Source organism: Leptonotus elevatus, chromosome 3 (genome assembly GCF_054856555.1).
Source record: "Leptonotus elevatus isolate MCC_2025b chromosome 3, RoL_Lele_1.0, whole genome shotgun sequence".
NCBI classification, from domain to species: Eukaryota; Metazoa; Chordata; class Actinopteri; order Syngnathiformes; family Syngnathidae; genus Leptonotus; species Leptonotus elevatus.
In genome coordinates this window covers 19,875,782-19,899,076 of record NC_141241.1, presented here as the reverse complement: position 1 = coordinate 19,899,076, position 23,295 = coordinate 19,875,782, and the positions used below count along the sequence as shown (strand labels likewise).

The window sequence follows — 23,295 nt, the reverse complement described above, 5'->3', positions numbered from 1 at the left end:
TTTTTTTTTGTGCCTATTGCTGTGATATTTCAGGGCTTGTTGTGATATAACAGAGGTTTTTTTCCCCCCAGGATATTACTGTTTATACAGGTATTCATTTGGAAATTACAACAAAACAAATGACTGTAAAATTTTACTGTTAATTATTGTGAAATGCTGGTCATTTTTTACAGCGTCGCTGTCACTTCCTCTTCATAACATGCCAATAACCACTAGTACAAAGTAATGAAGTGCCTTTTACGCACTTAAAATGCATTCGTTTCAATATGTTACCAATAAGCAGCATGTCAATGCAACACAATAACGTTTAATCGAGTCCCACGCTGTCCATAATGTAAGTTGAACTGGAAATTCAATGGCTTCACTGCAAAACACGATGGCACTATATTAAAAAAACAACAACAAACTTTTATTTTGGTTTTGAACAACAACACTTTCTGAGAACCATCCGTTACCACTTTAAATATAATGTCGCTCAACACACAAGTCATTAATATCAAAACCACTGGCAACAAAAGTGAGTCCACCCCTAAGTGAAATGTTGATTCATGTGAATTGTTTGTAGAAATGTAACGATAAACGCAATATCGGAATATTAGAACTGCCACAATATTGTTGTCGTCGTGTCACGATATTAACTCATTCACTGCCGTTGACGGCTATAAACGTCAAAAATTAATTTGAACTATTTCTATTAGTTTAACATTTTTTCCACTTTTGTTAACAAGAGTATGAAAACCTAGAATTTTTTTTATTGTACATTTAGAACAGATATGGAATTTGTGATTAACCGCAAGTTAACTAGTGAAGTCATGCAATTAATTACAATTTAAAAATGTAATCGCCTCTTGCCCCTAATTTTTAATAATCTTTTTTTTTCTTTTAATTTATGGCAGTGAATGAGTTAAAAGCAGCACATCTGTTAAAAAAGAAAGGTTGATTTCCATTTGTGCAATTCCAGCACCCTATGGTGGTTCTTTTATGAGTGTGATTACATTTTAATTCGACATTTTTTGGCCACCAATGTTTAAGACACACACAAAAGGGGAATGTTTGTGAATCGAGTTAATTTGAATTTAATGTGTGTGTACATTGGCAAGTAAGGGCCTCAATAGCAAACCGTGATTGTAGGTCATTTATGTGCATTGTATAGACAAGAAGTTATTTATTTGTCACCGCTGTCATATACAAAAACACAATATTGTGTGTGTATTTTTTTTTCTACAATGTCAAGTTTTTGTACAGTATCATGAGCATTGATGGGATGGGTCCCAAAGTGAAGTTCTTGTTTTCCGTTTAAGATCAATTCCGCTATTTTCATGGCCTGCGGCTGCTGCTTCCTCTTCTGTTCAGAGCAAAAAATATCAAATAAGACACAGGAGCTTCACGCGTTGGTCATTTGTTGTGCGACCTCAAGAGCGACCGCGGCATCATTTGTGTACATTGTCAGCGACATGGCTACGCCGGTGGGTGACCGAGGCTTCTTTCTTACGTATGTGGAGGGATGCAGCGTAAAAGATGTTGTTTTGTTTCCACATTGCAGGATTCGATCGTGAACGGAAGCGTGCTAATAGTTCACCAGCTCCACGAGGGGAAGCACCATTATGAAGTGGAAAATGTCGTCAAGCATCGAAATGCAGGTGGAGGAAAACACATCATAAGGTATTTGGACACATCTTTTTTTTTTTCTTTTTGGATATCTTTAGATTGTGAAACTAATTTAACAACTCAGGTAATGTGACAATAGGCAATCTTTTATCCTACATTTATGTTCAACACTCAGGGTGAATTGATTACTAATTAAATATTGTATTTTTTATGTTTTTTTAAAACTTGAACTTAGGAGGGGAGACAAGCTGGTGCAGATAAATGGCACTGACCTGCAAGATTTAACCCCTGAGCAGCTGGCTGAGGCCATAGCGGAGGGTCAGCCAATGTTGGTGAGATGACATCATCCATCACGGTTGTTTCTTCAACCAGTCACACCTTCAATGGGCCTCGCAGTAAATAACGTCAGAATTTTCCTGCCCCCACCCCCGATCTTCAATGCTGATCTCTTATTTCTGTCATCAGACAGTGCACAAGCCAGGCAGGAAGAATGAGCACAAGGAGCAGTTGTGCTCGACGGAGGATACCCTCCGCCCCGTCTCCAAGGAGGCCACCCTACTTGCATTCAGCATGGAAATGGTGCGAGAGGAAGACCTGCGGCAGAACAAGAGCAGTTTGAGTGGCGATGAAGAAGAGCTTTGCCCAGCGGAGGATGAGGAGAACAAACAGGAAAGCAATTTGCTTGTTGTTACCATGGCGGAAACTTTCTTCTCTGTGTTGAGAGGGAGGGGCTGCGATTCTGGGAGCAGCTGCCGTGGATGCCGTGGGGCAGGATGTACCCTCAATGACATTGTCATGGTGGCAAAGTCCAGCACAGTGACACTTGGTGAGTTCTTTTTTGAAAGAAAAAAAAATGGAGCCTCTTTATGACACTCAATAAATAATTAAGGATGCAAAAGTGGTAGGAAGGCATTTTCACCAGTGTCAAACTCAATTGAGCATGCTTTTCACGTACTGAAGGCAAATTTAAGGTAAAAAGATCCACAAAAAAAACAAATCATTGTTGTGAATTTTTTCAGGTCCTTCCTGGAAAAACAGCAAGTTGGGCAAAAAGTAATGAAATGCTGAGCGTAATAAAAGTTCAGAAAAGGTCAAATTAAGTTGATCTGTAAAGGTAGCTTTAGGTCTGTCCTGAAATTTCACTACCAAAGTCCAATGTCCCAAACGTTTTGCACTCTAAAAACAGTTGGGTCAAAAATAACACGATTATGGATCAAAAATGGACCGATCCACTTTATGGGTCAGTTTGACCCAAATTTCTGGGTTGTTTTATACAAAATGACCCAATTTTCTGACCCAAGTAAAGGATCTGACCAATATTTATGTGTTGTTTTATACTAAAAGACCAATTTATTGACTTAAAGTTGGGTCAAATTGACCCAAGTAGAGAATGAGTCAATTTTTTGACCCAACAGTTTTTAGAGTGTGTGAAAAATGTATTTACAATTACAGTAAACTCAAGTAAAATCCTCGAAAATAGATACCCAATTTAAATACACCATAAGCATGTTTATGAAGCATAATACCGCTTTTTAAAATAGTATTTTAATACACTTTTAAAATAATACACACACATTTTAAAACTTAATAATACATTGAAAGAGAGCAAGAGCAGTGGACGACAAAAAAAAATCCTTCCCCCTCGAATCACAAACTTAACGAATAATTATGGCCAAAAATGTACATTACATAATGAATCAAAAAAGGGAGTGAAAAGTAGGATTTAAGGGGATACAAATAAAAGCAGGATTTAAGGGGATACAAATTGAAAAATCTTTAGCAAAAACTAGACTGATCTTGAAAGCTTACTTGCGGTGTTAATTTTTCTTTCAAATTTACACAGCATAAAACAATACTTTGCTGCTACCTAGTGGCCAATAGTGGAATTGTGCCCAAAATAAACTCTCGGAAGAACAAAACTGAGCTTTAAAAGTGAACAAAAAAGGATATGCGAAATAGAAGGGCCATGAATCTGAAACCTGTAATGAAGTAGCAGTTACCATATATCACTTCGTCCAAATTATTTTGAGTGCCTTAAAAGGGACGTATTTTACATAGTAAAAGTACACGTTGATATCATAAAGACATGCTCAAGACAAGCTGTATCGCACTATCACCATTGATGACCGTTTATTTGACCAATGAATGTATTCATTTATTTGAATAACTTTGCTTTGTTGTGTTCCAGTTTCAAGAGGAGGGGGCACTTTGAAACAAATGAAGGCGCTGAACACTGCGGTTGAACATGCCGCCACGCACAATTATATACGAAACCTCTGCTCACGGAAGACTCTCTATGCTTCACCTCATCCAGGTTTCCATGCAAAATAACAGCCACCCTAAGATTAGAAATTACACCACTTTTCTCACTGCTCGGGTTCTTTATCAGATTCGGTACACGTTCTAAAAAAGTGCTACCTATGAAATATAGAACTATAAATGGACTTTTTTTGCTTTGTAAGGACAATTCTACGACTGTTTTTGTGCTCAGAGAAAATGACCATCTACTGCTACAAGTCAACTTGTTTGGACCCGAATTACCCAGTGGTTTTGAACTTCACAGACACCAACTGCTTTCTTAAGTGCTCCAAGAAAGAAGAGCGGGTGCTCCTGCAAGTGGAGGTATTCCACTGCAATAGAGCAAGTTCACACAAAAACGTTTGTAATTGCCTGTAGAGGCCATAAGATGGCGGCAAAGCACTTTTTTTTTTTTAATCACATTTCTTTATTCTTTTATCACCAGACTTTGCTCGTGCACTTTCAACCACTTACGAAACAAAAAACATACAAATAGGCCTACAAAAAGAAAACACACGCAAAGAGCACTGAACTGATGCTTACACTAAATTTCCTGTTTGGTAAATGGCCAACCCCCACCTGACTGACTCACGAGGTCACACGTAAGTTTAGGTCGACACACTATTGTGTGTGCGACTTTCAGGTTAATTAATTAACATTTTGTTTGATTATGTTTTAATATTTTTATTTTACAATTCAGTATTCTTTAAAAATAATAATATTAAGACATTTCTATTCATGTAAAAAAATGTATTTGATAAACAGCAGGCCAGCTATCAAAAGGGGAAAACAAAGCTCTTTATAAATGCATGACATTTTTCCATCCCCCCAAATTTGAGAACAAAAAGCCAATAAATGTTTTCCATGTAAAATGGCAATTGGCTCCTCAAAAAATCGTGGTAAATAAAATAAATGTAAAATCATGTTGGACAAAAAAAAATAAAAAATCTGCGAAATATGAATATGTACGAGTATGCATACTCTACGATTAAACGGACTTGAGATCTTGTTTATGGAACAAAATTGACTCATACGTTGAAGTGCACCTGTAATTATTATTATCATTATTATTATTTATTTTAACAACACATTTTTACCATGCTAAAAAGCCATACTGTCTTTGTTTTGGTAGGAAGTGGATAAGAAGAAGCTGAAAAGCATTTCCATGAACGATGAGACCACACTTGGCTTCGTCTTCTATATGAAGACTGACAGCACAAAGCAGCGCAAGTTTGAATCTGCACTCTACCAGGGATGGTACATCCAAATAGACGCTTCTGATTCTACTGACTCTGTGGGAATGGCAAACTTAGATGGGCAGCAAGGAACTCAGTCATTCCTCTTTGTCATTCAACCATAAAAATAACTCTCTCTCTCTCTCTCTCTCTCTCAAAATACATGTATGTACAACTATGTATGTTCTAAATGCATAATAAAATATTTTTTCCAATTTTTTCATGCTCTTATAAATGTCAATTACTTCAGTTCTGATATGTTCTTGAATTTCTTGAGCTCATGGCATTTTGTTGCAACTTTTTGAGATCCTCTCTCTGGCTTCATTTTGCCAGACAGGTTTTTATTAACTCATTCACTGCCAAAAATGCATTTGAACTATTTCTGTTAGTTTACATTTTTTTTCCGCTTTTAACAAGAGTATGAAAACCTAGAAAAAAGTTTTTATTGTACATTTAGAACAGATAGAACATTTGTGAAGTCATGTGTTTAATTACAATTAAACATTTGAATCGCCTGACGACCTAATTTATAATAATATTTTCTTTTTTTAAATAATCTTTTTTTCAAAAACCTAATTTATAATAATATTTTCTTTTCTTTTTTTAAATAATCTTTTTTTTCCCAAAAATAAATTATTAAAATTAGGGCATCAGGCGACTATTATTATTTTTTATTTGTAATTAATCGCATGACTTCAATAGTAGTAATCACAAATTTTATATCTGGTCTAAATGTACAATATGTTCCCCCCATACTATTGTTAACAAAAGTGCAAAAAAAAATTAAACTAATAGAAATAGTTCAAATTAATTTTTGACGTCTATAGCCGTCAATGGCAGTGAATGAGTTAAAGTGATTTCTTGATTGAGTAAGTCTGGAATTAATCAGGCTTGGGTGTGGTCAGGGAAAATGACCTGAAAAATGTCATACATATACACACACAGACAAGTAGATATATATGCAGTACTGTACTGCAGACTCAGCTCCTCTTTTGGCTTCTCAGTAAGGCAGTAATATTAGACAGTCTTTGCAGAGGATAAAGAATATACTGTATGTCTGTGATTATTGTTATATTATTATTGCATTTGCATGTGCTGCTTCACCATATGAATTCAGTTATCTGTTGTTGAAAGGGTTACAACACTGCCACTAAGACACTAACTGTTAGCCAGTGTGCCTATAGGGTTGCATGGTGTATGTTAGCATTCGGGTATAAGAGGCTATGTTATTGCGCTTTGTCACAATGCTGCACTCGTATAACAATTTATATACATTTGCTCACAAGTCAAAGCAAAAAACGGGCCGTATCTCAAAAACTCGCAAGTGAGGACACTTGTATCTCAAGGCAATGCTACTTTGGATTTGGGACTCACAGTGGATGTTCGGGGAAAAAAAGGAAAAAAACGTGTAAAATTATGTTTGCCGTTGACAAATCTTTACTATTTATTGATCCTTTAATTAACCATCCATTCATCCAGGCATCAACCAGACTTTTAATTACACAAAAAGGGGTAGAACATGTACATTCTACAGGCAACATTTATTGTACAGGAAATGTACAAACAACTTAAATCTTGATCCAAACCAACTGTTATATATACAAAAAAATACTGTTATCATGGAATAATGCTTTACAAATGAAATATTCTTGTATTTGTGGAATTCTCACACACGATGTACAATTTATTGATTCTAAAATAAACCGATGTTGACAATAATGAAAATATAGTTGACATCTCATGAAACACGATGGTGCTCCTGTCCACGACAAACACATTTTTACATTGCATGGTATCATTATATAGTATTACAATCAACATAATAAATTAAATTAAATTATTATTCACATAGTACAATTATTAGCACTGATAAATACTCCTTAACAATGCCATTAAGTGTAGATGAAAGAAACCCTGGAAACATATGCAAGGCTCTGTTAAACTGCTCTATAAGTATCCAGATTAGTTACACTGCTCACAAAAAGTGAGTAGTGTAAGTAAGTATCCGGGATATAATAACAGTCTGTGAAGGCCCAAAATAAGTTTCCACCTATGACGGAAGCCATATGATGATTTTTAACTCATCAACTGCCATTGACGGCTATAGACGTCAAAAATTAACTATTTCTATTAGTTTAACATTTTTTTCCCACTTTTGTTAAACAAGAGTATGAACAAAAAAATATTGTACATTTAGACCAGATATACAATTTTATATAGTTAACTATTGAAGTCATGCGATTAATTACAAATAAAACATTTAATCGCCTGATGCCCTAAATTTAATAATCTTTTATTTTTTTTTGAAACAAGATTATTTAAAAAAGAAAAGAAAAGATTATTAAAAATTTGTTTAAAAAAAAAAAGATTATTTAAAAAAAATAAAATAAAAGATTATTATAAATTAGGTCGGCAGGCGATTGCATTTTTAAATTGTAATTAATCGCATGACTTCACATCACAACTGTTATATCTGTTCTAAATGTACAATAAAAACTTTTTTCTAGGTTTTCATACTCTTGTTCAAAGTAGAATTGTTTTTAAACGAACAGAAATAGTTAGAATTAATTTTTGACGTCCAAAGCCGTCAATGGCAGTGAATGAGTTAAAAGAGACCTGATGATGAGCTAATGTTACGTTCATATCCTCCTTTGGGACAACATGACGAAAACCACATCATTCCTCATAGGCCGGTTTGTTCATCACTGCTCTCCTCATAGGCCCTGTTGGTGTGTCCGTCAGGCTCGTAAGGATTTTCCACCCCCGCGTTCTTCGACTTCCTGCAAGAGGACATGAGCATAACGTGTCGTGCGGACGGAAGTGAGCGTAGAAGCGCGTAGCGACTTCAACTTACTTCCTGCGTTCTCTGACGCCAGAGATGATGAGGAAGAGCCCCATCAGCACCACCACTCCCATGACCACCCCAAACACCACCAGCCACACCTCCACCGGTTGCTCCACGGGAGGTGCGAGGGTTGCCGGGATACCGGCAAACTCCAGTGTGTGGTCGTCCAGTTGGAACGCGTCGTTGATTCGGCCTCGGGATCGTCTGCGGTCCACACAAGACATGTCAATCTAATATCCTCTCAATTCTCATGATTTTCTATCTTTTCATTTAGAAATATTTCCCAATTTTCCACTCCTTTGTAACTCTAAGAAGAAGAGGAGGTAACATTCAAAGGTAGTAATCATATAAATATGTACCATCACTTTTATTGATTTATTTGAAAGAAACAACACAATTTATCTACACAATATATCTTGTCATTAAAGTTAAAATCGAAATTATTTTCCATAAGCAGTTGTAACACTAGAGGGCAGTAAAAGATTAGTGTACGTGTGGTTGAACTTGACACTGACAGCGAGGTGACAGAAAAAACGATTTGGACTTTTGTGACATACACAGACGCATCCATCGCAATCCATTTTCATATCATGGAACATTTGGTTTATTGCAGTTGCTCAATTTAAAAAGTGAAAATCATATAGTATAAAGATTCACAACACAGTAAAATATGTGACTTTTAACAAAATAATAAATGATTAAATAAATTAATTAATTAATTAACCTGTATAATAAGCTGAAAATTTGTACCTCAGTCCTCAGTCCATCCATTATCTGAATCGCTTATAACACGTTAAAAATAACACCCACAAGTGTGGACTGAACAATAGTATAGATTTTTGAAAAAGACGAAATTGACCAAATTGTGACTAAAGAGGATTCGGCCTGACGCTAGCAACACGAGTTGACCTTTTGGAACGGACCTACAGATGCCACAAGATGGTAGCAAAGCACAACACTTGTCTCAATGAAGCTCCTCAACTCTCTTCAGCATAGTTCATTAGCGCCAAGGTGGCAATGCACTACTTTTTTAAATATATATTTTTTTACATACAGTAAAGTTCTGCCTCACCGTATGGCTGCCTTCAAATCTTCTTTTGGCACATATACGGACGGATTCTTTGGGTTGGTAACGACAATGTAGAAGGAGATCCTGGGTGTTTGTTTGTAAGTTATGACGTGGTCCGCTCTGCGGGTGCAAGAAGAGAGCAAATGTTGTCACACAACAGCAGTAACAAGTTCTTTCTTTTCTTTCCTTTCTTTTCTTTGGTCCTTCCTCGGGTCTCCTGACAGCCTCACGACTCTGGCTGGATTCTGAAGTGTTCGGTTTAGGTGAACGTATGGGATTTTTTTAATAGGTTTTAGGTGAACTAATGCATACACACTCACACACACATGCACATACACACCCACATACAAAATAAAAATGTATAAAAAAATATAAATAAAAAATAATATATATAAATATATAAATAATAAATAATAAAAAAAAAAGAAAAAAAAAAGAGAGCAATGATGATGACATGTCAAATCTGTAAAATTACCGAATGAACTGAGCTCTCCAGAAAAAAAAAAAAAAAAAAAACTAGTTCAAAAAAGACAAAGATGAGATAAAGCAAAGCATACTGACGTGAAGAGAAGAGTGATGTTCTGTTGGCTGTAATATTGTCTGAGAGCGTAAGCCACGCTGGCCTTGAACAGGTACTGCTCGTTGGGGTTCCAGGAATACTACAACAACATTTTGTTTTGAGACGATTACTTCCAATGTCATTTTACACACAGTGACAGATAAAAGTAGGACTTACAGCGTCATCGCCCATGGCCATTTTTAAACTGAGCCTCACTTTGATGGCATAATCAGAATCTGCGATGAATGCAATATGTTACATGTGTTGTACATCCACGCACACGTGTTGGTTGTTTTTGTTCAACTACTCACATGGATCCACGGCTGCATCCCAGCCAACAGTGCGTTTGTGTTTCATGTTGTCCTCCTTCAGCCATAAGTGAAGTTTTTGGAAGTAGTCCAGCAGCGGCTGAGCATCCATCTTGATATCTCCGGATATTGTATGTAAAGCTCGGGTCCACGACTGGGAGCGACCCAACGCTAACATGTTTCTGACAAAACAAAAATGAGTGACGAATGCTGAAAGGAAAACTCGGGCAGTTACACAAACTAGTAAAATAAAAATTAAATACAGTTGTTTATGGAATACGAACACAGTTTTGATAATATGCAAATGTATAAGAGTTTTGAAAATAGTTCCCAAATTATTAGCACACCTCTCATTATGAAGCAGTGCTGTTCTAAACAGTATCAAAATAAGAAAGTCTGGTTTATAGAGAAATATTGATTGGTAGTTTGTTTCTATAGCTGTGATGTCATTTTTGTCATATAAAGAGGTGAATGGTAGTGATGGGAAAATGAAGCACTTGTGATATATATATATATATATATATATATATTTTACTCCTCTAGGTGGTGCTCTTGGCTTGAAGATAAAGGCTAGTGCAATGGAAATGTATTCCATTTCCACTGCATCTATAAACAGGAGTAAACAAATATCCGAGGTGCTTCATGAAGCTTCATTTGCCCACCACTACAGGATGAATTACAGTAAGCCCCCATTTCCTTTGTCCAGGCCTCCCAAATGAAACTGTTAAAAGGAGAAGTAGTAATGTTACTTGAGCTTGGTGCCTGCAACTGTTGAACCGGTGATGTCACACAAAGACAAGGCATCGGAATGATTGGCGGCATGACAAAGGGCTTTTTGGAACTGGAACTGGTAGATGGTTCTTGTGAAGTATCTGTGTGTAAGGACATCAACAAAACAGATGATTGATGTTAACGTTTGTTCGAATGCTTGTTGTTGTTTTGTTTTTTTACACTGTGTGTGTATATATCTAACATCAGTTTGTATCTAACATTATATTTTGTAATACAAAGACAAAACCAGAGAAAATCTATTTCTAAACATCTTTCAATGGTAAATTTTTATTGGATCTACTCCGCCACTCAGAAAGAGTTTGGGATGCTGGGCTTTCACGTGAACCTAAAATGCACTAAAAGCATTATATGCCAACTTTTAAATGTACATTTCCAACTGTTTGACGCTATACCTAATGAAAGAATAGTCTCCAGATACGTGGAATAGAGCAGCAGGGTCACAGTAAGTTTCGTCCCTCGGCACCGGCTCCACCACTCCAACGAGCTCCCTCCTGTTATGGTAGACAACACTGATTGGAGCACATGATACAACTAACAGGGATTTCTATTGTTACCAATGAAGTTATGCACTGTCTGTAAGGATGCAAAGTGTCTGTCTGCCTACTTCATCTCCCACCAGCGCTCCATCCATTTATCCTCGGGGATGTTTCCTGCGAACACCTGCCACCTCCACTCCTCCAGCATGTAGGTGAAAGGCAGAGTGGCTACAATGGTGAGCGCCTGCTTTAGCAAGAAGTTAATCTCTGTCTCTATGGGGATGAAATAAGAAGAATGCGATTTGTATTCATTGTCAGAATCATTTGTAGTGTTTATGTTGTGTTACTTGATGGCAGTGAACACAAGCTTGATAGCTAGCTATCAAGAAAGCTACATATATAGCAAGTTAGCTTGCTATCTAGCTAGCTCACTAGCTACCTGATAGATAGATAGATAGATAACTGAATTGACAATAAATTAATCAATACGGTATTCAATTCACATTTTTTGTGGCAATCAGGATGGGAGTGAAGAAAGGGAAAACTGAAAAAAAGGGAAAAAAAGAGAGCATATACCCTGAGATAGTGTTTTCGTTGCTAGGTTGTCCTGTGCTGAGCCGTAGATGATCTGTTTTGTTTTGAATGTTTGTTTATGCACTTTTTTTTCCTTTTTTTTTTTAATGGGTCGGTATTGTGGGCGGCGGTGGGCTGGGGATTTGTTTTTACACTATGTAAAGCACTTTGAGTTGCACTTTTTTGTATGAAAAGTGCTATACAAATAAAGATTTATTGATTGATTGATTGATATAGAACGGGGGAAAAATCCATCATACTATATTTATGCACGTGTTTTGAAGAACCTTCTTTTACCGTTATCATAGGTGAAGTTTGAAGGCAGGAGGCCAAGGCCCTGCAGGTGCCTGGGTGTGGCAGCCGACAGGGACATGATCTCGCCGACTGCCTCGTGGAAACCCTCGTTAGCGCCATCTCTCAAGAGGTAGGGCAGTTCCCGGTAAGCCATCTGGTACTGGTTGTGGCCCATCTCATGGTGGACAGTCAGAAAGTTCTCCATGTTGACTTTCGTGCACATTTTGATCCTGAGGGCGGTACGAGATGTGTCAACGATAGCAGTTTTATTGGGGAATAAAGATGTGTTATGATACCATATCCGATATTGAGTACTGATAAAACAGATTGCGATATTATGTTTCTGATGAGTCACAGAGATAAAATAAACAATAAATAAATGAAACTGGAAACTGTGATAGCAACCTTGCGTTGTTTTATTGTTCTTGGATGCAAAAACGTGAAAACGTGACTAGGACAAAAAAAAGCTAGTAAGCTAAAATCTGTTGTAAAGTTTAATGTTAAACCTCTGTCGTTGTCTTTGTTTTTGTTAAATGATATATGCATAAAATTAGAACATTGAGTTGGCCTAAGTGAATATCAAAACAAGACTGAAATAGGAAAGTGAAAAAAAATCCACTTAAATTCAATAAGACATATTGCGCATAAAAGGTAAATAACAATTGCATCTGAAATGTTTTAAAGTAAAAAGTTCTAAAAGATTAAATGTACTTTATAAATGTATTAGACTTGTGATTCCTTAGCATACTACACGTTGTCTGTCTGTCCAATTTAGCCTGCATCGTGTGTGGGTTTTTTTTCATCAAGAAAGCCTTGAGAAAGAATTTGTGTTCAATAATCCCCAAGTTGTCTTTTGCATTTGGAGTGTAGGACCTTATTTCAAGCAGCTGTCGGGAAACGTGAGTGCAGTACAGTGATTAATGTTTGACAAGACAAAATACCTTTTGTTACCATTATCAACACCAACGAATGACTCATGACTGATCAGCAGTAAGATTACTGCCACCAATGCATTACACAAAGAATAAATCTCATCACCAAAGTGTGTACTTCATTATCTAATAAGATGCAAAAAAAAGTGAAATACAACAGAATTAGGTTGGGTCACTCTAAGTACCAACACAGATATTTATGAGATAAAGATTGTCATGAAAACCGTATTTGATATCTTGATATCTAGCTTAATGTAAGTGCACGAGTAGAACAACTGTGATTAGCACTTTCTGCTTTTAATGTTTGTGTGTCGTTTATGGGGTAAATGTGTGTGTGTGTGCATGTTACCTAAAGTCCTTTCCATTGCCCATATCCCAGGCTGTGGGATGGCAGACAACCTTGCGTCCGTCCTCAGGCTTCACCAGCATGGAGTTAGTCCAGAAGTTGTCAAACATTTTACTCAGGCCCACCGACACAAAAAACTTCTCCGCCTCTTCGAATAGTCGGCGCTCAGTCCAGCCCTGAAATTCACGTTGAGTCTAATGAGAATTGATGGACACAAACGTCCATGTGCTGTTTGTGGAAAAACACGCTGCCTTTAACACTATTTTTGCAAATTCCGTACCAATTAACAGTTTTGTTTTTGTTTTGTTTTTAAGGCTATCCTCAAATATTCAATGAAAAACTAATTTGCTAATTTTGTACACAGGCCAAAGCTCTGTATTATATAAAAGTATTGCTTTGGTGCCATCTTACAGTATCTTGGTGCCAATGAAGAGATGACAAGATTCATGTAGTGTTTTTTTTCATTTATCTTTTAATTTCAATGGTCAATGTCAAATCTTTTTTTATACTAATTGCTCACGGATTTTCACTACTCGTGACATGACTGCCACGTTAACTCATTCACTGCCAATGACGGCTTTGGACGTCAAAAATTCATTTGAACTACTTGTGTTAGTTAAACTATTTTTTTTTACTTTTAACAAGAGTATGAAAACCTAGAAAAAAGTTTTTATTGTACATTTAGAACAGATATAACATTTGTGATTAATCATGAGTTAACTATTGAAGTCAAAATTGTAATCGCCTGACGACCTAATTTATAACAATCTTTTCTTATTTTAAATCATCTTTTTTTTTTCAAAAACTACATTTTTAATAATCTTTTCTTTTTTAAATTAATATTTTTTCAAAAAAATTAATTATTAAAATTAGGGCATCAGGCGATTTATTTTTATTTTTATTGTAATTAATCACATGACTTCAATAGTTAACTCACAATTATTCACACATTTTATATCTGGTCTAAATGTACAACATATATTTTTTCATACTCTAAAAATGTTAAACTAATAGAAATAGTTAAAATGGATTTTTTGACGTCTATAGCCGTCAATGGTAGTGAATGAGTTAAAAGGTCATTAAACAACAAAACTGGTTGATGTCTTGAGACTAACAAATATTACAAGAGACAGAGTAGCGACTCCGTTGTGCTGCACCTTTTCCACCATTGTTTTGCTGACATCAATCTCACCCTGGTAGGGCATGCAGAGAGGATACAAGTTGGTCCAGAATCTTCCCCACATGTCGCCTAGCAAAATCATAAAGGACAAACTCATCCGACATGCAAAACAGAAGAAAAATATGGCATCTGAATTTAAAGCTACTGTGTTTCTGATTTGATGGAATGAAGCAAAATGTGCTAAATAATAAGACTGTACCCAAGAGATGGGCTGGCAGAGGTCCTTGTTCATCAATGTGGTCTGGGTGGACTTTCATCAGCTTAGCCCTCACATAAGCATGTAGCTCCTTATATAAGGGCAAAATCTGTGGGAAAACATCTGGCTGTTTGTCGACAAGCATATATAATCGCCCTCTCCATTCCATGCTTTAGATTCCACTACAGACATACCTGTTTATAGATGGAGCGTACATCTTGCATCAGCTGATCTCTGGTATAATCGTAGGGACTTTCCTCACCAATAGTCTCGTAGTTATATCTCCAGTAAGCGCCATAGTCCTCAAACCCTTCAAGTGCACAAATTAGAGGAGAAAAAAACAGTGCAAGAGGTTATTTTATGTCACTAGGGGTGCAAAGGGGTGCATATTTTCTGGTGTAATTTCAGTACGTTTGCATAGGAAGCTAAGATGGGCAATTTCAAAGTCATGAGCGGTTATCATCAGCTCATTCTGTATTTAATGAGGGTGCCCGCTTAGGCAAGGTTTCAATCACGCACAGATTGCTGCGTCCTTTTCCATGAAAGATGTAAGTGTGCCACACGTAAAAAGAATGAGAGAAGAATGGCAGCGGATGAAGTCATACAAAGCATTCTGCATAATTACCAACACCTGGTCTAACCTGCATCTGTGCAAATATATGCCGCATGGCGCGCCGGGGAAGCAATTTGAGGGTAATGTAATGGAAATGGATCACATTCAAGGTGCCATTTTTTCCACTTTACTCGAGCAGCATATATCCAAAGTTTCTTATTAAAGGCCTGCCTTCAATTGTGTCCTTATTAAAAAAGCATTATAGCCGGGAGAAGACTGTGAGGTTGCTCACCATTCAGTTTGGCAGCTTCGTTCTTCAGGAGGACATAATCTTCGTAGAGCGGCCTCATCCTCTTCCCCACCTCTCTCCTCCATCCCTCCCACACGTGCAGACGCTCGGAGTAGTTGTGGCTGGTGGCCATCACGTGTTCCAGGCCTGTAAAAAGCAGCGCAACTAAGTGAGCAAGCCGGAATCCCCAAAAGTATTGACTCATCTGAGAAAACACCAACAGACAAGGTTTGGATTTAATGTCTGTCTTTATTTCTTCTTTTTTTTTAAGAATTAAATTCAGGATCTTCTTATGTAAATCTTGGGAGGAACAATTGGAAGATTGTAGTTGGATTCCTGGGTCTCTCAGGCTGTGGATGAGTGGGTAAAAAGAAGGCCTGTGACAAAGTGGACTTAGAGTTTGATTCCCCTGACTAGTTTTTTTGGTATGTCGTGTGGAGACTCCTGAAAATAGCGAAATTTTCCCATACCCACTTCTGCAATGGGTTAGATACAGAGCTCATATTTGCAGGTGCTTATACAGTGCAAGACAAAAAAAACAAAAAACAGATAACAATATGGACGACTTTTTACCAAAAGTAACACAATGTGAAAACATTTCTAGTTCATGATACATACAGTATTTGTTGTTTAGATTGTTCTAGATGAGCTACTTTTATTGGCTGCAACGTTTTTGTGCTAACCAGTTTTGTTGTCGTTGTCATCATGTGACTATGATTGTTGTTGATCCGACTGTTGTTGTGCCTATTGTTCTCTCGTTCATCGTCAGGAAGCTGAAGCCCTCTAACCTGTATTCTCTATCTATCAATGTCCACACAACCATCATCAAATCAATCAAATTTCTAATTTATTATTATTATTGTTATTATTATTATTATTGGGGTTTTTTTAACCATTAAAAAAAATCTGTGAAAAAAAGAAGCGTCTTTTAGATTCAAACTCAGACGGCACAAAATATCCCAATATTTTTCTGTGCCACCAGAATTTTTGTGATGGTTCAAAAAACAGTTCCAGAAATTTTATGCTAATTTGATTTTTTTTTTTTATCAGATGGCAAAACTTTGATGGCATAAAATTCTTGAATTCAAATAAAAAAAAAAAAAAAGAAAGAAAAATCTAGATCATCTAACAACCATTGTTTTGTTTTCCCATCCAAAAATTCAGTGTTAGAAATTCTAATTCAGATGGCACGGATATACTTCATGAAATGTTTCCAAGTGCCCACTTCAGTTGATTTTCTTGCATGTATGAGGAGTGTGGGTGTTGTGTACTATAAAGTGCTTTGAGATAACTTCTGTTTGGAATTGGCACTAAATAAATAAAATTGTCTTGACTTTGAAAAAAAACAAGGCAACTAAAATAAAAATGTCTGCAATAGCTATCCGCAAAGGAAAACACCTTTCACAGCACTATTGGGCAGCCTAAAACAAATCCATGGCTCAATATTGTACTCTTTACAATATGTCATACCCAAAATATGAAGTTGCAACATACATTTTTAAAAAGACAACAATGCGCCCGTTGTGTGTTAATTCTCAACAGCCCCATTCCATAAGAGCAAGTTAGCTAATTACTGTAACAGCATGTACCTGGCTCCAAAGTCTGACAGTTAAGCGGGTCGTCCATCATGCACACAGTTGTTGTGCTGTAGATTGTACTCATGTCAGCCATGATCTTGCTCAGCTGCGGGCGTATTTGAAACAAAATGGCAGCATAATTTTGAAAACACGGCAAGGACGAGCGCATTTTGACAAATGGAATTGAAGACTTACGTGTGAAGCTTTATCCTCCGGCAGAACACCGGCACCCTTGTCTTGTAGCGCGATGAGCTGTAATTTGATTTGAGCATCCTTGATTTCGTTAATGGGGAATTTCTGAGCCTGCTCAGACATTTCAGTGTAGAACTTGCTCCAAAGTTGACCCTCTTCTGACTGGACGCGTGAAAACAGACATGAAATGTGTCATCAACATGGAGCGACAAGGCTGATTTGAAAATAAAAACACAGCAAGCAAGTTCTCACCAATTGATCCGAGTTCTCCTGTGTGATGTTGGTGTTGTAGGCCCATGATGCCAGTGAGTATTGGTACATACGCGAACTGGCCTCCTTATCAAACTTCAGCAGGAAGTCCTTCGCCTGGTTCTCTACTTGCGACTGAACGGAGACAGAATAACAGAAAGCCAGCACGCAAAGTAAAATCTTTCCTGACATGCTGCGACCCGTTCACGATCACACACAATCACACTCTGAGAAGGAAGGACACTGTACACTCTTATACACTTTCCATAATCTTCTCTACTGCCTTGGCCTTTGGACAGAGTCATAACCGAGGGTGTATCTAAGTTTTCCTTTAAAGATAGCGTGCTTCACTCCAGTGGCCGCTGAGATGGCTTTTGGAGGCAAACGGAGCTCGAAAACTAAAAGACATCCCTCGGAAGTTGTAACATGAGTTTGAAACAATTTATGCACGAGCATGTTGGACCGAGCTGTACAGGAACCGCACAAAAGTTGAACTCTAGGAATGACCGTGCCCTCTCCATTACAAAATGCACACAAAAGTCAAATTAATTATTATTTAAATACATGTTTCATATTAAAAAGTTTAGAATCAATGTAACTGTATAGTACCTAGAAGTTAAATAACCTAAAGCTGATTAATACCTCCCAAATGTGTTGGACTGTCACTGGTTTAAAAAAAAGTTTAAGCCACAATTGCCACACTTTGAGAATTACTCATGGTGTCAATTAAAGTTGCCCTAAGACACAATAGCAACAAGTAAATGAGTGATTCCCATTTTTTTAAAATTCTAAAATAAATAACAGTAGCTCTTGAACACCCCCTAAAATACATGTTTTCTTATTTTTCACTCTTGATTACCTATTTACAAACTACGTTTTAAATCAGATTCATAGGTATGATTTTGCTGATTTCTTACTTGTAATTGTGAAACATATACTCCTATATATACACTGTATATATATATTAATTTATATATATATATATATATATATACAGTGTATATATAGGAGTATATTATAATAATTTTACTGTGAAACTGTCTTTCATTTCATCATACATGCAATCCTGTTGCTAAAACCTTTTTAGATATAATAATGCATCAGATTTATATAGCACTTTTCTAGACACTTAAAGACGCTTTACAATGGAATTGATACATTATTTGTGCGCTTAGACATTCACAATGTGGTGGCAGTAATCTACTAGAGCCGACCTTCTGGTTACTGTACGACCGTCTCTACACCCTGAGCCACGGCCGCCACGAATATATCTTCATATCTGGAGGAAAAGAAAAAAAGTTAAAATCACGACTCAGCAGAAATGACATCAACATTATGAATATGGGAAAACCTAAAGTAAACATTTTCAAACAAAGTAATCAAAGTTTTTTCTATTAGCTAAATTTCAATCTGATGAATTATATTTCCAAATTGAAATGTAGCTAAAAGAAAAACTTTGATTACTTGGTGGCAAACCAAATGTTATTTTTCTTCTACTTGAATTTCTTAATGGATCACCATGACCCTGTGATGCCAAGAAACAGGAAACAATAGAACAGTGCAAGTCCTTATCAGCTAACAGTGGATTTCATAGCATCATAAACAGAAACTGCCCTGTTAGGCCTTAAATGCTGATAACAGAGCAGCAAAGGGTATAGTGGCTGACAGCTGTACTGAATTTATTATTCTAATTCACTACCAACACTAAATTATTTAACACTTATTTCCTACCACAAAAAAATAAACAAAACGCACCAACACAACAATAGTAGCCCTATTCTCTCTCTCTCTCTCTCTCTAAAAATATGTTGGATTACCACTGGCACTGACTTAAGTACTGTAAATGTAGGGCTACTTTTTAAGAACCGCACTTGTTTTAATGAAATACACACTGTACTGTACTCGTACGAGAGAAAGGCTGTCAGAAGGAAACAGCGACCTCCTTCGGTTGTGGTTGGTGATGCAGCCTTAAATATACATGCACATAAAAGTTTAAATCTTTGGGAGGGAAAAAGTTCTAAAAGATTAAATGCTAATATATTGCACTGTACTGTTTCAAACATGAATTGACCAAGGCAGGACTGGGCATCTGGCATACAGGGCAGATGTTCCCAGAGCCGGTGTCTTTTTGGGCCATTGCAGTGCTATTTAATTATTCCCCCTCCATTTTACCCCAAGAGACCAGCACACAATTTATAGGAAATGGCCCATTAATCCATTTACAATATAGGCAGCAAACTGAGCCAGTTAACATAAGTGGCAGAGTTGCGTGGTAACCAGGGGACCTAACCAAAGTCAAAATGCCAGAGCTGATTGTTATTATTATTATTTATTTATTTTTATATATTGGGGGGGGGGGCAGTTCAGCCATAAATTGGCCTATAGACATTCTCATAAAAACTCAAGGATGCAAAGCCATTGTAATATTTTTTTACTTATGTTTAAAAACATGAACTTAAAATAATTAAATATAGGTCAACATTAACTAAAGTTACTGTATTTAAAGAAAAACAGTTTCTCTCAACTTTGTAGCGTAGGTTACTAAAAAAAACAAAAAAACAGTCACATTTTATTTTGTTCCCCCCTTTTCACTGTGGCCCTAATTCTCCTTCAAAATGTTGAATTCAATGTTTTTGATAAACCACACAGACCAACAAGCAAGCTATGCCTTTGTACAGCAAAGGATTAGCTCAAGTACACCCAACATCCCAAAGCACACATAATGGTAAACAAACCCGTGGAATTTAATCAAATGCAGTTTACTGTACTGTATCTAGTGACTTGCAGAGACGTTGAACAACATTGTGGGCCGTCTGATAAACAATGTGCAGTGACCACATTTTGCTGAATGTGTGGTCCAGGCGCTAAGCCGGCCTGTTGTCTCTTTCATTCACCATGATTCACATATAGCCAGCAGGCTCAGTCAGTATAGAGACGTCTGCACTAAATCTGCTGTTAGGGCAAATTTGAAGAATTGACACCCAAGCCGATTGACGGGAAAACCGGTACAGCGCCCCACCACATGCATACAGTGAAGCAAAGGGGGCAAAAGTAGTCACACTCTTAGCCTAATAGTGTCATTGTCCAAGTCATTTTTTTCTTTGTTGTTGTTATCAGAAAGCAAGAAAAATGCAAAAGTTTAACAAAAAATAAACACACACAAATTGTCGCAAGTACATTAATTGCTGAAGTTGTTTTTACATTGTGCCACTAAGTAAAAGATTACATAGGTGTTTATGTACTAGGCTAATGTGTTAAAAAAAAAAACCTTCTTTAAAGTAGTAAGTCAAAAAAAGTACTGAGTACTGTATTTAAGTACAAAAGTAAAAATGCATTTTTTAAATGTCAATTACTTACAATAAAAATGGAATAACTTGCTAAATTAGTTAATGATAACAATTGGAAAACATCTTAAGACGACGAAGAATTTTGGAATGCCAGGTGTGGTGACATTTTTCATTTTGTATGTAAAATATGTTCATTGGTGTCCTGCACATGTAGATGGACATGTTTGTGTTTTACAGCGTTTACTTGCTGTCATGTTTCTATTCCTTTGATTGTTCTGTTGGCCAACTTGAGTGGAACAGATGCAACATTGAATTAAATGAAATCATTATTTAAATACAAATTTTCATGTTCCTATGTATTTAAGTGCAGTGTTAAATGACAGTGTGTAGCGTTTAGTGCCATCTAGTGGTGAACTAAAAATTAATTAATTTTAAAACCCCACTATTAAATGACAATGTGTGTGTGTGAGAGTGTGTGTATGTGTTCTATCACATCAACGTACATTTTTTTTCACAATATAATCCTATGTCTAGTAATAGCTAAATATATTACATGCCACACCTTACAGGAGACTGGCATATTTCACCACCATCTTTCTGCTACGGATACTCGAAGAAGAACTTTGTGAACATAGTTATATGAAGCTAGTGTTCAAGCGCCATTTACCTTCCACCGCTGGGGCTCTCGCCTTTTGCTAGCAGCAGCTAGCCTCCTGCTAGCAGCTCTTGTTAGCCGCTATATTGTAAACAAATTGAAGACTGTCCAAAGAAGTAACCCTCTTGTGTCAGATGGTCTTGCTTTTTTCCTGTCATCCTCTCAAATTTTTCACTGCTCATGTCACAGCACCACATAGGGTCCAATTAAACAGAAAAAAATTGCAGAAATCACCGGAAGTGGAAGCTTGCCCTGAAAATGAACGTGAGATGTGTCAAGAGGCGGAAATGTTACGGTCATGTTAATCGTCGTCGAGGGGCATTTCCGGAAATACTCTTATTTTGAAACTCGCTTCCGAGTGTTTCCTGGCGCTCGTTTTTCTGCCTTGACGGTGCGCGGAGGCGAGCCCGTCCGTGATCGCAGAGGCGACACGCATCCTCCTCCTCCTCTTCCTCACACCACTGACCTGAGCTCCCGAGCTTAGCCGTGTCCTGACTGCATGCGTGTGTGCACGTGTGTGCGTGCGCGTGTGTGAGCGGGAGTGTGAGTGATGCCCATAGTAGGCCAGCAGAAGAAGAAGCAGCAGCAGCAGCGGCGGGGGCAGCAGCAGCATGGAGGATCTCAAGGAGAACTTTGGATTGTCGCTCGGGAATAACGCGCGGTCGACCTAAACCTCAGGCTGCACGTTTTGGATATATTTGTTTGGATGTTGTCCTTCTTTGCACCTTTTCTAGACGCTGGGAATTTACGTTTGCTTTCCAAGTCTCGTTCGGGGCGTGCGAAATGCCTTTCGCCAAAAGGATTGTGGAGCCGCCGCTTCTGTGCAGGCACCAGATCCCCAACGATGAAGGTCTGCTCTTCGAGGACCTGTGCGCCATCACCAACGTGGTTCTGTCCAGGACCTTGCGGCAGCTGTCCGACCTGGCCCGGCACGCCTGCGCCTTGTTCCAAGAGCTGGAGAACGACATCGTCAGCACCAACCAGCGGGTCTGGGGGCTCCAGAACAAAATAGGCCAGATCCAGCAGAATGCCAGTGCCCTAGACCCCAAAAAGGAGGCAGTGCGTAAGTACAAGCGGATGACGCCCCCCGATCATCCCCTCCCCAAAAAAACATGTATCCACCTGAGCCATGTGTGTTATTTAAACTCTCGTTTAATCACGCACATATGTGTGCGTTCATGCTTCGAAGGGTGCCCACCCATATGTCATTTCGAACGTGCCACACGCACGCATTTTCACTCATTCGGTCCCAGTGTGTGTGTTGACTCTCGTGCCCAGACTGGAAGAGCGTGAACATTTGCGCGCGCGTGTCTGCATGTGCGCGAAGATGCGTGCGCGCGAGTACGTGTGTGAGGGGCGTGTGTTGCCGCTGCATTGGCCCCGCATCGCTGTACCGTTACTGCGGCTTGCGCACACCCACGCTTACACACACACATGCAGGCATGTCGGCTTTATCTATGAAGAATGTCACATTCTTATCTTTGCAGTCGACTATTTTTAAATGTGTGTGTGTGTGTGTGTGTGTGTGTGTCTGTGCGCGCCAATCCCCCAGGCGCGCGCCATTCCCACCCTTTTCACATGCAGCGGCACCATCCCAGCATCGGTAATGAGTCCAGTTGACCATGTTGCAGCAGTGTGTCCCTGTAGACGGGAGCCGATGGTCGTGACAAGGGTGTGCGAGGGATGTGGCCGCGCACGGATTCACGCAAGCTCTGACTGGCATCAACAAAGACTACATTGGTGGAACAACAGCTACATATTATTTATGTCCTCTGCAGCAGC

At 38.0% G+C, this 23,295-nt stretch overlaps 3 protein-coding genes across 8 annotated transcripts in view; 2 read left to right on the top strand and 1 right to left on the bottom strand.

Annotated features, from left to right (window-relative positions):
- Positions 1-1,371: 1,371 nt before the first annotated feature.
- On the top strand, positions 1,372-5,342 carry il1fma (interleukin-1 family member A). Its single transcript, XM_086071619.1, has 7 exons — positions 1,372-1,466; positions 1,544-1,662; positions 1,844-1,940; positions 2,074-2,434; positions 3,797-3,922; positions 4,100-4,230; positions 5,039-5,342. Exons 1-7 carry the CDS (start codon positions 1,455-1,457, stop codon positions 5,264-5,266), a joined length of 1,074 nt encoding a protein of 357 aa, XP_085927745.1. The 5' UTR covers positions 1,372-1,454; the 3' UTR covers positions 5,267-5,342.
- Positions 5,343-6,663: 1,321 nt separating this feature from the next.
- On the bottom strand, positions 6,664-21,983 carry ace2 (angiotensin I converting enzyme 2). Of its 2 annotated transcripts, XM_086070687.1 has the most exons (20): positions 21,526-21,983; positions 18,786-18,850; positions 17,575-17,706; positions 17,326-17,484; positions 17,143-17,236; positions 15,557-15,700; positions 14,906-15,021; positions 14,715-14,820; positions 14,493-14,584; positions 13,339-13,511; positions 12,061-12,287; positions 11,319-11,463; positions 11,107-11,205; positions 10,672-10,794; positions 9,926-10,104; positions 9,792-9,850; positions 9,617-9,714; positions 9,059-9,175; positions 7,996-8,190; positions 6,664-7,921 (listed from the first exon to the last, which is right to left on the bottom strand). In XM_086070687.1, exons 3-20 carry the CDS (start codon positions 17,641-17,643, stop codon positions 7,825-7,827), a joined length of 2,292 nt encoding a protein of 763 aa, XP_085926813.1. In that variant the 5' UTR covers positions 17,644-17,706; positions 18,786-18,850; positions 21,526-21,983; the 3' UTR covers positions 6,664-7,824. The 2 variants fall into 2 exon arrangements, with proteins under 2 accessions (XP_085926813.1, XP_085926812.1); XM_086070686.1 differs by lacking the exons at positions 18,786-18,850; positions 21,526-21,983 and having other exon boundaries at positions 17,575-18,493.
- The window catches only part of nhsb (Nance-Horan syndrome b (congenital cataracts and dental anomalies)), a 56,669-nt gene continuing 55,163 nt past the window's right edge, over positions 21,790-23,295 (top strand). For 2 of the 5 annotated variants that reach the window (XM_086070681.1, XM_086070684.1), the window contains exon 1: positions 21,790-22,576. In XM_086070681.1, coding sequence (XP_085926807.1) covers positions 22,297-22,576 — 280 coding nt within the window. In that variant the 5' untranslated portion in view covers positions 21,790-22,296. The remainder of the gene's footprint in view (positions 22,577-23,295) is intronic. The other 3 variants (XM_086070683.1, XM_086070680.1, XM_086070682.1) reach the window with 2 other exon arrangements.

Coding starts and splice junctions, on each gene's coding strand:
- il1fma (XM_086071619.1), top strand. Junction 1,663..1,843: donor GGAGGAAAACACATCATAAG/GTATTTGGACAC, acceptor ACTTGAACTTAG/GAGGGGAGACAAGCTGGTGC. Junction 4,231..5,038: donor GGGTGCTCCTGCAAGTGGAG/GTATTCCACTGC, acceptor TTGTTTTGGTAG/GAAGTGGATAAGAAGAAGCT.
- ace2 (XM_086070686.1), bottom strand. CDS start 17,763: ATGTCAGGAAAGATTTTACTTTGCGTGCTGGCTTTCTGTTATTCTGTC. Junction 15,022..15,556: donor CGAAGCTGCCAAACTGAATG/GTGAGCAACCTC, acceptor GTGCACTTGAAG/GGTTTGAGGACTATGGCGCT. Junction 11,464..12,060: donor AAACTTCACCTATGATAACG/GTAAAAGAAGGT, acceptor TCATCCCCATAG/AGACAGAGATTAACTTCTTG.